Source organism: Adiantum capillus-veneris, chromosome 13, assembly GCF_014529385.1.
Source record: "Adiantum capillus-veneris isolate H3 chromosome 13, ASM1452938v2, whole genome shotgun sequence".
NCBI lineage: Eukaryota > Viridiplantae > Streptophyta > Polypodiopsida > Polypodiales > Pteridaceae > Adiantum > Adiantum capillus-veneris.
The window spans coordinates 50223282-50237832 of NC_140943.1; the positions used below are offsets into that span (position 1 = coordinate 50223282).

General features: G+C 43.3%; 1 protein-coding gene across 3 annotated transcripts in view; it reads right to left on the reverse strand.

Annotated features, from left to right (window-relative positions):
* The window catches only part of DBR1 (debranching enzyme 1), a 51921-nt gene extending 41366 nt beyond the window's left edge, over window positions 1–10555 (reverse strand). For all 3 annotated transcript variants that reach the window (XR_015190004.1, XR_015190005.1, XM_086526752.1), the window contains exons 1-2: window positions 10300–10555; window positions 9943–10100 (exon numbers count right to left, since the gene is read on the reverse strand). Coding sequence is in view for 1 of the 3 variants with exons in the window: in XM_086526752.1 (XP_086382878.1) it covers window positions 9943–10100; window positions 10300–10422 (281 nt within the window). In the remaining 2 variants the exon portion in view is untranslated. The remainder of the gene's footprint in view (window positions 1–9942; window positions 10101–10299) is intronic.
* Between the last annotated feature and the right edge of the window lie 3996 nt (window positions 10556–14551).

Genomic DNA, 14551 nt, shown 5'->3' on the forward strand with positions numbered 1-14551 from the left:
TACAGAGCAGGGGAAAGACTCATATTCTGGATGTAAAGCTTAAAGGGGAGTCTATTCCTACTGTATCAGCTTCTGCTATTACTTCTGTAATGAAAAAGCATCTTTCTGCGTACTTGGTTTTTGCACGTGAAGTGTCAGATTGTGATGAATCAAATTTATCTGTGCTAGATAAAGAAAGGTCAATGTTTTTACAACAGTATAGTGACTGTTTTTCCGATTCATTACCGTCTCAATTACCGCCAGAGAGACCCGAGGACCATGCGATAGATTTGGTGCCAGGCTGTAGCCCACCAAACAAGCCTCCGTACAGGGTTAGTGCGGCTCAGCAGAAAGAGATAATGGGCCAAGTACAGGAGCTGTTAGAAAAAGGGCTGATTCAGCCCAGTTCATCTCCATTCTGTTCTCCAGTATTGTTGGTGCAGAAAAAAGATGGCTCATGGCGTATGTGCATCGACTACCGTGCACTGAACAAGAATACCATCAAGAATAGGTTCCCTATACCTAGAATTGATGATATTATGGACAAATTAGAAGGAGCAGCTATGTTTAGCAGGATAGATCTAAAGAGTGGGTATCATCAGATCCGCATTAGATCAGAGGATGTGCACAAGACTGCTTTTAGAACAACGTTTGGCCTTTACGAATTTTTAGTGATGCCCTTTGGTCTCACAAATGCTCCTGCTACGTTCAATAGGATGATGGACAGAATTTTCCGTCCACACCAGCAGTTTGTTGGTACATTCTTTGATGACATGATAGTCTACTCAAAGAATGAAGAGGAGCATAGGCATCACTTGGCCATTGTGTTCAAAGAGCTACGCAGTCATAGGTTGCTCATCAATGCAAAGAAAAGTGAGTTTTTTCTGGAAGAGATTCACTTTCTGGGACACATTGTCTCAAAGGATGGTGTCAGAATGGATCCTGCAAAAGTTGAAGCGATCAAGTCATGGCCAAATTTGAAGACGGTGCATGATGTCCGAAGCTTTTTGGGACTATGCTCCTATTACAGAAGGTTTATCCGAAATTTTGCTGAGATTGCTTCACCTTTACATGCTCTTCAAAAGAAGGCAGTCACCTTTAGATGGACACAAAAAGAGATTTCAGCTTTTAATCTCTTAAAGGAAAAGATGACTTCGGATCCAGTCATTGTGTTGCCAGATCTTAGGAAGTCATTTGTGGTCCAATGTGATGCCTGCGGTAGTAGCATTGGTGCTGTGCTAATGCAAGATGGCAGGGTAGTAGCCTATGAGAGCAGAATTTTGCAAGGGCCAGAGATGACCATGCAGGTCTATGAGAAAGAGTTACTGGCTGTGATTCATGCGCTCTTAAGTTGGAAACACTACCTGCTAGGTGCAGATTTCGTTGTCCAAACGGACCATCAGACCTTGCGATACTTCTTGACACAAACAAAGTTATCTGAAAAGCATATGCGATGGGCAAATATCTTGTCCATGTTCCATTTTCAGATTGTGCATGTGGAAGGCAAGAAGAACGTTGTGGCCGATGCCTTGTCAAGGAAGCCACAAATTTCAGCTGTGTCGATTCCTTATCATCATGAACTTGATGATATGAGAGAACAGTATGCAAATGATGAAGATTTTGCAAGGGTCTTCGAGCAACTAATGGATGGACAACGTCATGAACACTATCTTCTTAAAGACGGGTTCATGATGATGCATGGCAGATTGTGTGTCACAAAGCCATTGCGACGCAAAGTTATGGAAGAGAGTCATGTCCCACCGTATGCAGGGCATCGTGGTATCGATGCTACAGTTAAAGCGGTAGAGACATTCTTCTATTGGCCTACATTGAGAAGGGATGTGGATGCCTTTGTGCGAGAATGCCTAATATGCCAAAAGGTCAAGTTTGACAGGCAAAAGGCACCAGGGTTATTGCAACCACTACCTATTCCAGATAAACCATGGGAAAGTATTGCTATGGATTTTATCTTTGATCTTCCAAGAACCCAGACAGGAAATGATGGTATTTGGACCATTATTTGCAGATTCAGCAAACAGGCTCATTTTATTCCTGTCAGGAAGAAGATAAAGCCAGATCAGATGGCACGCTTGTTTATGAGCAATATTTTCAAGTATCATGGCATGCCACAGTCGATTGTTAGCGACCGTGATCCACGCATGACAAGTTTGTTCTGGAGAGGCTTGTTTGAGAATATGGGTACCACGCTCAAATTCTCTTCGTCATTTCATCCTCAAACAGATGGGCAGTCAGAAGAGGCAAATTCTACTGTCCTAGATCTGCTGAAGTGCTATGTGTCAGAGCATAAAGGAAAGTGGGAGCAGTATTTGCCATTGGTGGAGTATGCATACAATAATACAGTGCATTCATCAACTGGCAAGGCACCTTTTGAGATAGTTGAAGGTGGCAAGAAAGTTCCTCCCATACTGCATACAAAGGATAAGATATTTGAAGCAGATAAGTATGTTCAAGACATGGATGAAATGTACAAGAAGGTCAAAGTGGCCTTAGAAAGGACTCAGGCAAAGCAAAAGAAAGCAGCTGATCGTCACCGTCGTGAAGTGGTATATTCACTTGGTGATTGGGTGCTTCTACGGTTTGAAAAGGCAAGGTTAAAGAAGATGAAGGGCAAGGAAAGACTCTTTCCAAAGCTCAGCATGCGTTACTATGGGCCTTTTCAAGTATGCGACATAATCAGTGATGTTGCATATAGGCTGAAATTGCCTGACAATTGGAAGATTCACAATGCGTTTCATGTGAGTCTTCTCAGACCCTATGTGGGTGATGTGCCAGAAAATATGCCAGCTGAAGATCAGCCGGAAGTCGAGGAACTTGACGAGATCTTGGTCCCTGAACAGATTTTGGCACACAAAGAAAGGAAAGTGAAAGGCAAGGTTGCTAGGCGTTACTTGGTAAAGTTCAGAAACTATCCACCAATGGATGCTAAGTGGATGGAAGAAGGTGAACTTGCAGAGTCACCAACTGTGTTATCACTTTACCTGGAAGCCTTCGATTTGCAACCTACCTTGACCCCTTGAGTTTCAAAGCTACATGGATTGTCAGTGTGACAATGGCTTCTGAAACAAATGATGTACATGGTATTTAAAGTGAGCTCAAATCAAATACCTGTTACATGAATGTTAGAGCTGTACAGATTGTCAGTTTGGCAATTGCTCTTATGGAATGTCCAAAAGTTTGGTTAGTGCTATAGAAGTGAGTATTTCTTGTCAGTTTGTCAAGGATACAATGATTGCTTCTATTCAGGAGTACATGTGTAACTGCATTCTTAAACTGTCGGTTTGGGTATGCTCGAAAGTGTTACGGGATCCAACGTGTACTATAAGACAGTGGCAAAATGTGCAGCTACCATTTTGTCATTGGAAAGTTAGTGACTCAAAGCAATGGCAGAGTGCGAAGCTACCACTATGTCATTGGGACAGGGTTCACACGCAAGCAATACATGAGTCGACGAGGTGTTGAATACACCAGGGTTGACAATGAGCATGTATGTGTCGTACATGTGTCGACAGGTGTTGAATACATCAATGTTGACTAGGAGCTTGTACGACATAGATGCAAACGAGGACGTTTGAGATTTCAAGAGGGGGGTATGTCACCAGCGTGTGACTACTATCTATCCTTTTTGTTGATTTCTTTCTTATTATCTATTTACTTTCACTTTTTGGAAACACCCCTCGGGAAATCTAACTGCCCTGCATTGCATAGCTAGTGTGGAACTGTCCAGAGGGAGTCCAGGCCTGAGGGCAAGAGAGCACTAAGGTTGGACAAGGACTATGGTTAGCCAAGTGGGGTCATTGACTAGCCAAAGTGGAATCCTTTGCTACAGAGGCTACATTTCAGTTTTGGATGTGGCCACAGTGTACAAAGAGGGTCGGATGACCTAGAAAGATATAATGGCAGCATCTCCTAAAATTTAGGGAACTGCTATTTTGGGACCTGAAAATGTCTTCGCGTCATTACGTGCAGTTTGACATGGGGATCATTTTGTTACTCTGTGGCCAAGTCAACAGAGGCTGCAGGTGAGATATTTTTAGACCCGAGGGTCTAAAGCGGGAAAATGCACAAATGAGTGACACTTGGCACTCTGAGGCCAGTTTACTACTTATAGAGAAGGCAAAAACGTGATTTATAGCTGGGAGGCTCATTTTGCAAGTCTCTGTCACAGGTTAAGAGCTATGGAGTGCTTGCTTTCCCTCTTATGCACAGTGCGGTGCCAGGAGTGATGCCCTGCACGCTACGCACTGCCCTCTCTCTCCCCTTTGGCAGTATGTTATGCCCCTCTAGTGGGCTCTTCATTTGACCAATGTACAGTTGTGTGGGTTCATGCGCGATTGCCGAGGCAAGAGCCTCTTGCACAGGTACTGGATTAGCTAGCGGCTAATCCCCCCGCAGGTACAGGTGAATTCGGAGAGGTTTCACGCCAGAAATCTCGTCCGATTCAAAGGGCAAGTAGCCCTACAGGTGCGGGAGCTCGAGGACTTGCTAGGGATGCGACCGGCACGCGAAACGGAGCCCGAAACAGTGAATTACAGCCTGCTGTGTATTTTTGCAGGTTTAGGGTTTTGGCCCTAAACGGACCCTAATACCCCCAGGAGGTTCGGGGACGCAAGGGGACCGCTGTACAGGCGATCTGGAGCATTTTCAGGGCTGAAAACAGAGAATTCAGCGTGCTGCAGATTCTCGCCAGGTTTTGCAAAGTGCCCGTATGCGTCGGGAAAGTCAGTCAATGCGTGGGAATACTGACCGTGAAGGGTTCTAGTACAGTTATGCTGCCGAAATCGGGCTGGAACAGTGGAAATTCAGCCGAGTTTGTGCGGGGCAGCTTGTAGGAACCACAGCGTTTATTCCCTCTTTTGAATAATAAAGAAATACCGAAAGGGGCGCCTAAGTTAGGGGCCAATCTGGTGTCCGTCCACTCATACAGGTGCAATCTAGCAGCCTGTATCCCTCTCCCCTTTGTTGTGTCTTGAAAGTACAGGTAAAATAGACGACTAATAATGGGTGAAAGCTAAATCAAGGTTTAAAGTAAAGTCTACCGCCCTTTTTGGATTGAACAGGCCGGTTTCATGCAAGATATGGATGAAACATACATAAAGATTGCTCTTGAGAAGACTCAAGCTAAGCAAAAAAGCTGTTGATCATCACCGTCGTAAACTTGTATTTTCACTTGGTGATTGGGTGCTTTGGCACTTTGAAAAGGCCACGTTAAGGAAAGGGAAGGCAAGGAACGTTTGTTTTCGAAGCTCAGTATGCGATATTATGGTCCCTTTCAAATTTCAAAAAAGATCAGCGATGTAGCTTACAGTTTGAAGCTACCAGAAGGCTGGAAAATACATCATGCTTTTCATGTCAGTCTTCTAAGACCTTTTATTGGTGATGTGCCAGAATATTTGCTTGATGAGGAACAGCCCGAAGTGGAAGAATTGGATGAGATTCTAGTTCCTGAACAGATATTGGCACATACAGAAAGAAAGGTTAGAGGAAAGGTTGCAAGACGCTATTTGGTGAAGTTCAAGAACTATCCATCGTTGGATGCCAAATGGATGGAAGAGTCTGAATTGGTTGATTCACCTCAGCTATTGCAATTGTATCTTGAAGCCTTTCAGATGGAATCCACAGTGACTTGATATAGCCTTTTCGGAGCAAGGCAAGAGCATGGTTCATGATGCTAAAGAGAGTAGTTAAGCAATTGTATCTACTCTTTCCATACAGAATTTAGCTAGAGAAGTTTGTGCTTGAGACTACACTAGGAGACTTCTATGCTTGATATATGTGTGGTAGCCAGGTTGGTGGGAAAGTTTAATCGTCCAACGCTACATTTCCGGAAGCCCATCATAGAATATATGTGATATCAGGAGATAGCCGCATTTATTATTGGCATGCAAGTGAGGTCGCTTGCAGTATTTCAAGGGTGGGGTGTGTCACCAGAAGGTGTATTTTTCCTGTTGCTTTCTCTAAATATGTATTACATATTTTTCTTTATTTTATTTTTACTTGTTTTCCCGGAACCCTTGAAAAGGTGCAAGTGGACAATGCATGGCCCGTGTGAAACGGTTGCGGCTGAACAGGTTTCTCACATCAGGAGTCTAGGTCGATCAGCTGGGACTAGTCGGGCCAGTTAGCACTGAATTCTGATGAGTATGGAAGCTTGTGTGCGCCAAATGAAGTTTGGGCCACTCGAAAATTCACTTACAACTTTATAAGTGAGTGGGAACTAGGGAATTAACTCGAAGGAGCCAACTGGACACTTGGCAGAGGAGAGCCATCTGTAGGACACCTCAGCAAGAGGGGGCGCCCATTTTGAGGTTGGGACTGATTTTTGTTCACGAAGTGACCTACAGTGTGTGTGTGTGAGTAGTGGGTGCAGGTTGACAGCTTTAATGAAAAGCTTGCCTTCTCCTCTTGCTCATGTCTCTCCCCCATTTGGCACATATGGTAATGCCCCACTAGTTGGGCTACTCACATGAATATGTACAATTCTGGGGGTTTATGCGCGTTTGCCAAGGCAAGAGCCTTCTAAACAGGAACCGGATTAGCTAACTGCTAATCCCCACACGTACGCACAGTTCCATCGCGGAAGATTGCGAGTTCGGAGAGTTTTCTCGCCTGAGTAAACGATCCGAAACAGAGAATTACAGCCTGCTGTGTTTTTCTGCAGGTTTAGGGTTTCGCACCTAAACTGCAAGGGAACACCAGGGGAGCTCCGTGAGAGCCTTGGGATGCGTGTACAAAATTTTGGGCACCCGACAATAGAAAAACGGAGAATTACAGCACGCTGAAATTCTGTTACAGCTCACCAGAAAGCTCCCAAATTGCGAGGGAATCCGTCATAGATAGGTGTTTTTGAACTACAGGGGTTTCTGCGCCGTTGTGCTGCCGAAATCAGGTCAGAAACCTGCGTTTTCAGTCTTCGCCAGGTTTGGACAGCTTTGTGAGAGCTTGGTCTAAGTGTACGGATCGTCAACTGTTAATTGAATAAAGAAATACCGAAAGGGGGGGTGTCGGTCTCGTGTGCGCAGTGACATTCTAGTCGCTGGACACAACTGCGTTCTCTTTTCTACACAATGCTCTGAGTAAAGTTAACAACTAATTGAAATAGTATCGCCCTCTACAACGTAGAGGCCGGTTTTATGGTTCCATCGACGGGATAGTCACTTTTTCTTCAAAAAGTGCAGCATGGATTGTTGTGGGTGAAAGCAACACACAACTTTCAAAGACTTGCGCCCCTTTCGGTATATTTCTTTATTTTTAAAACACTTTAGAAAAACCTATAAACTTCTACAAGCTGTCCCACTTTTATCGGGCTGAAATTCCCCTACTCTAACCTGATCTCAACAACATAACCACAGTAGAAGTCTCCACGGACAAAATCCCAAGTAATCAGTGATTTTCCACGCACTTTGGAGCACTTTACAAAACCTGGCGAGAAACTACAGCACGCTGAAATTTCTGTTTTTGGCTTCCAATTTGCGCCAAAACACTTGTTCGGTGATTCACTAGCTTCCCCTCCTAGGACATATAGACATCAAAACTGGCCAAAACCCTAAACCTGCAAAAAATTACAGCAAGCTGTAATCCTCTGTTTTGCACTCCGATTCGCGTGCCAATCACTTTCTGTGGGAAGCCTTCGAGCTCTCGCACCTGTAAGGTCACTTGCCCCTGAATTAGACAAGATAACTCGTGGAAAATCTCTCTAAATTATCATGTACAAGCACGCTTTCCCCAGGCTCCCCCGGCATTACCTTGCAGTTTAGGTGCGAAACCCTAAACCTGTAGAAAAACACAACAGGCTGTAATTTTCTGTTTCCCATCATTCTGAGCGGAGCAAACACGTCTACGCATGTCTCAGAAGCTCCCGTACGCAATCGGACAATTCCCCAGTACAGCGGACGAGTTTTCACGCGAGAAAACTCTTTGTTTTCACATTCCTTCGCAATGGAGCTGTGCGTACCTGAAGGGGATTAGCAATTAGCTAATCCGGTTCCTATACAAAAGGCTCTTGCCTAGGTTAACACGCATAAACCCCCAGAACTGTACATGGTCATCTGAGAAGCCCAACTAGAGGGGCATTACCATATGTGCAAAGGGGAGAGAGATGCGCGAGAGCAAATTGTCGCGCTACATAGAGCAAGGAAGAAGGCAAGCTTTCCATTAAAGCTGTGAGCTCCTGCACCCACTACTCACACACTGTGTAGCACAATTGTGAAGTCCAAAAATCAGCCCCTTCTCAAAAATGAGCGTCCCCTCTTGGATGAGGCTTCTGAAAAGTGTGTTGGCTTGCATGCACCTTCCCTACTGCCAACTTCTAAGTGTTCATTTGACTCTTTTGGTTTAATGTCCTAGTATCCACCAACTTATAAAGTCTTGCCGAGGGCATAGTTACACGGAACCGGAACGGGAACGGGGGGCTCCGGGACGTTTCCAAAACGGGGGGCCCTCGGGGTGGCGGAACGGGCCTTGAGGAAAAGGAAGAGGGAGAGGGAGAGGGAGAGAGAGCCTTGAGGAAGAGGGTGAGGTAGAGAGCTTGAGAGAGAGAGAGAGAGAGTTTAAAGCTCTTCTTTATATAGGAGAGGATGAAAATAACACCCCCCAAAAAATTCAAAAGACCTGCCTAAACTGTCATTTTTTTAAACTTTGGCATTCCGGATTTGCCGTTCCACATTCCGGGCCCCGTTCCGTCTGCCGTTCCGGTTATGCCTGGGAAGGGAACGGCGTTCCAGTCCCGTTTCCGCTTCGAGGAGGCATCGGGCTTGGGAACGCGTTCAGAGAACGGGAGGGCCCCGTTCCGCCCGTTCCCTGTTACTATGGCCGAGGGGCCTAAATGACTTTGAACTGAGCGTAGCCAACCTTTTACTGCTCGGATTTCAATGCCGACTGGCCCGACCATCTCGTAGCGACTTGCCCTTCCTGACTATGGGTGAGACTCTCGACCAACAGCCGTTTCACATGCCATGCAATGTCCAAGCATTTGTGATTTTAACAAGAGGGTCCCAAAACTTAAATAAAAATCAAGGGAAAGAAACCAGCAAATATGTATAGTGGTTGTCATTATCTCGTGTCACTCTCTCTCTCTCTCTCTCTCTCTCTCTCTCTCTCTCTCTCTCTCTCTCTCTCTCTCTCTCTCTCTCTCTCTCGTGGTTCTTCGCTGTGACATGAACATTCCATTTGTGTCATTAATCTCTAACGCTCATGTTTTGAAAAAGGATAAAACACGCAGTCTCATAGTCTCTCTCAGTACACAGTCCCACAGTCTAGAAAAGAATAAGTCATTGCATGAAAAGGAATCTCTCTCAGTCGTTCATTCTCCTAAGCTGTAACAAGCTTGAACACTCCAAGCGAGAAATCAATAATAACACGCAAACACAAACTTCAAAGCCCCAAAAGCACTCAGTTCAACAACAGTAAATCCCAAAAGCAGCCAACGTGAAACGCAAAAATCCGTACAGCCTGCCAAGTTGCACAGCCATAGTAAAAGGCAAAATTTCCGTACAGCCTGCCACGTCAACCAATCAACACAATTTTTGGGCCTGCCGTACAACCTACCACGTCAGCAACTCCACACGATTCTTCTTTTCTTTATTTAAGTGTCCCTTGGGCCCCATCAGACGGGACCCCATAAGTTGCAAACAACCTATTCTCCTGAGGTTGTCCCCATGAAGCCAACATGTATTAGCTAGCCACACAGACCTTTGGAGTCCCCCCCCCCCCCCCCCCCCCCCCCCCCCCCCCCCTCCCCCACCCATGTAACAACCATTTTCCTCTCCCCTGTGAGAGGAGATGCCTCCTTGTACGCATGTTTTCGGTCCCATAGGTCATATTTGACCTCCCAAGGACGATAAATCTCTCTCTCTCTCTCTCTCTCTCTCTCTCTCTCTCTCTCTCTCTCTCTCTCTCTCTCTCTCTCTCTCTCTCTCTCTCTCTCTCCAAGGTGGTGAAACTTACAGCTCCCACATGTAATTTGATGCCTCATGGTTACCACCGACAAAAATTGTAGGATACGGAGCCACTTCTTCGCCTGAGTAGTACTTCCAGAAGGTTTTCATGGATTTGTATTTGTCTGGACAGGCCATGCACCGAAGATCATCCTCGTTGCGGACGGCCTACAGAAAGAAATTTAGCACCACGTGAATCCAGTAAATTCGTTGGATGTGTGTGTGTGTGTGTGTGTGTGTGTGTGTGTGTGTGTGTGTGTGTGTGTGTGTGTGTGTGCGCGCTCGCGCAGTGCACAGAGGCTCATGAGCACAACGCAGTAAAAACACGTACAGAGCCACAACAAACGACCTAAACAATGTTAAGGACCTGAAAATCTCCGCAGCAGATGAGAAGGTCGATCTTGATAGTTTCCATGCGCTCCAGATGTTGCATAGTAGCGTAGATGTTGTCAAGATCGCCATGCGCGCATCCTTCCACGGCTATCCTCATTGCTTTCCTGGCTCAGTGGGGCGTGGCAGCCTGCATGGCACAGCTACAGCCTTCGACAAATTCTGGCCCGAGTCTGAGGGCTTGCCAAAAACATTTTTTCCTCGAGGGTGGCACCTTGCTACACTGCACCAATCTAACGATGCACATCTTTTTGCATCAAAAAAGTCATCTTCTCTTTTAGCATGCACATCATAGAACATCATCTAAGAAATCATCTTCTCTTTTAACATGCACATCATAGAACATCATCTAAGAGGCCCAAGGGGCTTTGGGAACCACTCTCAAACAAAAAGTTTGAGTGTGCAAAAAAAGAAAACCTCTATTTCAATTGTTTGAGGAATCGTCCTAAGAAAGATTGTCCTAAACTCAAACAATCAAGGACGGGAAAGGACAAGCAATGCACATGGTGCAACTCCTTCCAATTGAGTCGTCCTCAAAGTATGCTAGTGTGGAAGTCTCTCGCGTTGAGGCAATTCATGAGTGTTGTCTTACAGCTTCTATGTGGTAGCCGACACGAATTGGTGACGATGCATGATTCTATCAAGGGGCATAGGGTGTGTATCTTGGTTGATGTCACCACCTCCCATAGCTTTGTTAATTACAAGTTGGTTAAGAAGTTGAAGGTACCACAATGTTCCACCACTCATAGCTAGAAGAAAAAGATGATTCGGGATAAGGATTCCGAAGATTGAGACACTTTTTTCATGATGTTCCCTTGGAAGTACAAGGGCATACAATGCAATTAGATTTCCACATAATGAATATGGACCGAGCCGATGTGGTTTAAGTTGGGAGTGGTTGCATGGATTAGGACCATGAGCATGATTCTTTCATGTTTGATGACCATGGTACACATGTGTTGCTCTTAAGAGAAAATAATGTACCGCCATCTACACTCATATGTATTGCTGAGATTTCTTTGCTCTCATAAAGATGAAATAGAGGAAGTCTTTCTTTGTTATTCCTTGTGTCATTTGTTGTCTAATTCAAGTTTTGATGTGCGTAAAGATGTTTCTCAACAAACTTAACGTCGCAGTATTCATTCTCTTCTTCTGTTATGGCTTGTTCAAGATTAAATATTAGGAATATATGTGATAATGCTACGTGCACATTCAATGCTAAGAATAACAGTGAGAATATTGTTAACTTATCGCCATAGTTACCATACTCAAAAGAAGATCCATACTTGTTTTTAAAACATTTGCTTACTCATACAGTGAATGTTAAGAATCTTCCTACGCAGAGTCGAGCTAAATGAAGTACCAATAACCGTTTACATCTTCAAGAGTTATTACAAGAATACAAAGATGTATTTCCTAGAAATTTGCCTATGGGGCTACCTCTTGAATGTCTTGTAGATCATGCTATAGATATTATTTCTAGTATTAAGCCTTTTAGTAAACCACCTTATCGACTTAGTCAAAGTGAAGTTGTTGAAGCGAAACAACAGTTAATTGACTATCTTAGTTGAGGTTTTATTTGCTCTAGTTCTTCACCATGGGCCTCAATCATTTTATTGGTATGGTTCAATGCGCATGTGCATTGACTTACCATGGTCTCAATTTGGTTACTATTAAGAATAAGTACCCACTGCCACGTGTAGACAAGTTGCTTGATCAACTCAAGGGAGCATGCTACTTTACAAAGATAGATCTACGCTCTGGATATCATCAAGTTCGTATTAGATTGTTGATATTCCCAAAATTGCTTTATGAACATGGTTCATGCATTATGAATTTTTGGTTATGCCATTTGGATTAACCAATGCTCTAGCTACTTTTATGACACTAATGGATAGTGTCTCGCGTCCCTAGTTGGGTAAATTTGTCATTGTATTTCTCGATGACATCTTCATTTACAGTGCAAATGAGAAAGAGCATTTGGAGCACCTTCAATTAGTATTTGATTTACTTAGAGAATAAAATCTCTATGCTAAGATGAGTAAATCTCTATGACATCTTCATTTATAGTGCAGATGAGAAAGAGCATTTGGAACACCTTCAATTAGTATTTGATTTACTTAGAGAATAAAATCTATATGCTAAGATGAATAAATGTGATTTTCTTAGGATAAAAATTTAGTATCTTGGCCATATTATATCCTATTAGGGTATACAAATGTATATGTCTAAGGTAGACTATATCCATAAGTGGCCACATCTCACTAATTTGGAAGAACTCCACATTTTCATGGGCTTGGTAAGTTTTTACTGTAAGTTTGTCAAACACTATGCAAAGATTGTTGTTCCTATGACGGATCAATTCATAGGCCAACATAAGTCTTTCCATTGGATAGATGAGCAACAACACAATTTTGACAAACTTATGATGTACCTCCTATTCTGGCTATTGTTGATCTTCAAAACCATTTGTGGTTTAAACGGATGCCAATGATAGGGCTATTGGCACAATTTTGATTCAAGATGGAAGACCTATTGCTTTTGAAAGCAAGAAGCTTGATAGAAAACAACAAAATTATTTTGCCATGCCCTTAAGCAATGGCAACATTATTTATATGAATCTCAGTTCATATAAAATCGTGTTTGACCATGAAAGTATTAAGTGGTTTATGCGACAAATGGATTTGAAGTGTTGAAAGGCCGAGTGGACTAAGAATCTTCAAGAGTATGATGCTTAGTTACAGTAACACAAGGGTCAATATAATATTGTAGTAGGTCATATACTCTTAGTCGAATGCTTGAGATTAACTCTCTTTTGTTTACAAAAATTAAAAGTAAGCTACTTGAGGCATGATGAGGCATACTCTAGTGTGTGGAGTCATGTTTTAATAAGGGGTCCTTCTCACATTAATGCTGACCGTGCATCAAGTTCCTCCACACATAGTTCTCCTCTCTCAAGTGATGAACTTACTCAGTGGGAAAAAAATTCTATCGAAGTTGGGTACTTACTCCAAAAAGGGAGAGTATGTGTAATGATAGACATTTGGTGCCACATTTTATATGAATGCCATGATAGTCCAAGCGCAGGGCACCCTAGCATAAGAAAGACGTATGCACTAGTGCGATGACACTTTTATTGGCCAGGTTTACATTGCAATGTTCAAGACTATGTGCTTCATTGACAAAAATGTAACATTAACAAAGCAAAGTGCATGAAAGTAGCAGGACTTTTGCACCCTTTAGAGATCCCTAATGGTAAATGGGAAAGCTTCTCTATGGATTTTATTGTTGGTTTCCTTCTACTATACGAGGTCATGAGTCGATGTACGTGATTGTAGTAGATAGGTTGACTAAAACGTATAAGTTTATACCTACCAAGTCAACTATTAAGACTCCCAAATTAACATGGCTTATTGTGGGACATGTTTATAGGTTGTATGAATTGCTTAGCACAAGTTTTCGTGGAACGTGTGTATAGGTTGTACGGACTTTCTAGTAATATAGTAAGTGATCGTGACCCTAAGTTTAATAGCCATTTTTGGAGGACTTTTTTAAAGAGGTTGGGAACTCAACTCGACCTAAGTACTCAGACCATCCACAAACAGATGGTCACGCTGAAAGAGTCAATCAAGTGCTAGAAGATATACTACGAGCATATGTCAGCAAAACGCCATCATATTGGGGAGAGTACCTACTCATTTTAGAATTTGCTTACAACAGTGCTAAGAATGTGACTACTAAGTTAAGTCCCTTCATGCTTACGTATGGTTTTCAACCCCATTCAACAGTTCACATGGGGTTGGTGACTAAGAAATTATAGCAAGTTAAGGATTCTTAGCAAATCACATGGATATGTTAAAAATTGCTCACCAAAATGTTTGACAAGCACAAAATTGGTATAAGAAGTATGCCAATGAGAAACGATGAGTAGCGACTGTCAAGGAAGGTGACTTCGTTTTCTAACGAGTACCAGACAACTCAAAAAGTCTCAAGACTGGGCCTACGCCAAAATTGTCTCGTCGATTTTGTGGACCTTTTCAGATCCTAAAGAGAGTTGGTTTTATGGCGTACAAGTTAAAGTTCCCAACTGATACTCGCGCTCATCCAGTTTTCCATGTGAGCCGTTTACGTCAACGCTTATTACAAGATGACAATGTAGTTAATCAAGGAATCTTTGTTGACTACATTGAACCTCCTAGTATACCCCATGAACCTAAATGCTTCAAGGA